This window comes from Atta colombica, unplaced genomic scaffold (assembly GCF_001594045.1).
Source record: "Atta colombica isolate Treedump-2 unplaced genomic scaffold, Acol1.0 scaffold78, whole genome shotgun sequence".
Classification (NCBI taxonomy): domain Eukaryota; kingdom Metazoa; phylum Arthropoda; class Insecta; order Hymenoptera; family Formicidae; genus Atta; species Atta colombica.
The window spans coordinates 1,519,805-1,521,549 of NW_017259570.1; the positions used below are offsets into that span (position 1 = coordinate 1,519,805).

At 28.5% G+C, this 1,745-nt stretch overlaps 1 protein-coding gene across 1 annotated transcript; it reads right to left on the reverse strand.

Annotated features, from left to right (window-relative positions):
• Positions 1–228: 228 nt before the first annotated feature.
• Positions 229–1,725, reverse strand: LOC108692642 (mitochondrial import receptor subunit TOM70-like). The gene is made up of 4 exons (XM_018200988.1): positions 1,410–1,725; positions 1,093–1,326; positions 745–974; positions 229–583 (listed from the first exon to the last, which is right to left on the reverse strand). The coding sequence occupies exons 1-4, from the start codon at positions 1,494–1,496 to the stop codon at positions 580–582; spliced, it is 555 nt and encodes a 184-aa protein (XP_018056477.1). The 5' UTR covers positions 1,497–1,725; the 3' UTR covers positions 229–579.
• Positions 1,726–1,745: the final 20 nt, after the last annotated feature.

A 1,745-nucleotide genomic window follows, 5' to 3' on the forward strand; every position in this document is an offset into this window, starting at 1 on the left:
AAATATTAATAAATTAACTTACGTTTCGCACGACAGCTTTCGCGTCAGCTTTTAAAGGCTTTTTAATAGTTGATTTCTTCTACTGCATAAGCAGTATAAAAATAAAATATAATTAAAAATAAAATTTCATCACAAAAAACTTAAATATAAAATAAAAAATTTAAATTTTATATTAAAACTTTAATATAAAATAATAATACACACACATATACACACTCTCTATCTCTCTTTCTCTCTCTTTCATCCACCTCTTTCTACCCTCTTAAATCTTTAAGACATTTTGAGTAAGAGAGAGCGCACGCGCATAGATGTGTACACACATATATACATAGCGTGTTCAAAAGTGATTTCTTAACATAAAATCATAATTAAACCTTTGATGGCTTCTCCCGTACTTCACAAAACGTACATCCGTGAACTAAAATAACGACCAAAAAAATCAGAATACTTATCCTCGAATTGATTCTTGACATTAAGTTCTACTTTTATATCGTCTCTCAAGTAGTATAGATTTAGTTCCTTAAATGTACGACAGTATACTAAAGCTTTGTCAAACAATCTTATCGCTTCTTCTATGTTTCACCTAAATTAAAAAAATGGATTCAGAATATTTTCATTAAAACATCTTCGAATTAAGAATATTTTCATTAAAAAACAACTATCTTTATATAAGCCATGTATATGATTACAATAAGTTAACAAATTTTAAAGTACAATAATTATGAGAAACGATTGGAAACATACCTTTTTATTTCGATAATTCCTAACGCTTCATATGCAGAACAGCATTTGTCATCCAATTCTATCGCTTTCTTAAGGTATTTCGCAGCTTTATCAGAATAACCACTCCAATCAAATTGCAAAAAGGCTCTCTGTAGATAAACTAAAGACAAAGATGTATTCTCCGGATGTTTCTTTATTATTTTAATAAAATAAATGTCAGCTTTTTGGTACTGTTGAGTTTCGGACATCATCTAAAAATATTTGAAAATTTTAACAATGAATCGAAAAGTAAATGTTAATTTATCTCCTCCTATCGCTTCTTTATTCCAATTATCTTTTTTAAAAAATTATAAGTAGTATTTTATATACCTTACGATAATATTGATAACAAAATATACATTCAAGAAAGTTTATATATTTATCGAAAACTTTCTCGAAACCTCTCACTGTCGCTTCAACTAATGTTACATCTTTATTTAACATCGCAATATAATAATTTGTATAGCATTTTTGGATACATGCCATGCTAAAGTTTGGATTGTATTCAAGAACCTTTTCAAAATCGTGCTTAGCTTTGCTTAGTTTGTCCAAGCGCACATATAACTGAAATTACGAAATGTTATATTATTTTATATGTACATTATTTTATATGCATGCGATAAAAATATGCTCAATGTGCTTAATACCAGTCCTCTGTGATAGTAAATATCGCTGTAACGCGGATTTATACTAATGGCTAATTCGAAATTCATGAAAGCCATTTCTAGATCCATCAACTCTAGATGTAAGTTTGCTCTCTTTAACAAACCATTTATCTTTACATCATCGGATGAATATTCGATGTTCAGTATATATTCTAAGTCTTGGAATGCAGGATCGTATTAGCCCAAAAGTATATAAAATGTAGCTCGTAATAATAACACTTCAAGTTTAGTTGAAGGTAATGAATTAAATTCCGGACTTTCAATAATTTCCGTACACAATGGTATTACGTCATCATATTTCTTATCTTTTAACGCTTG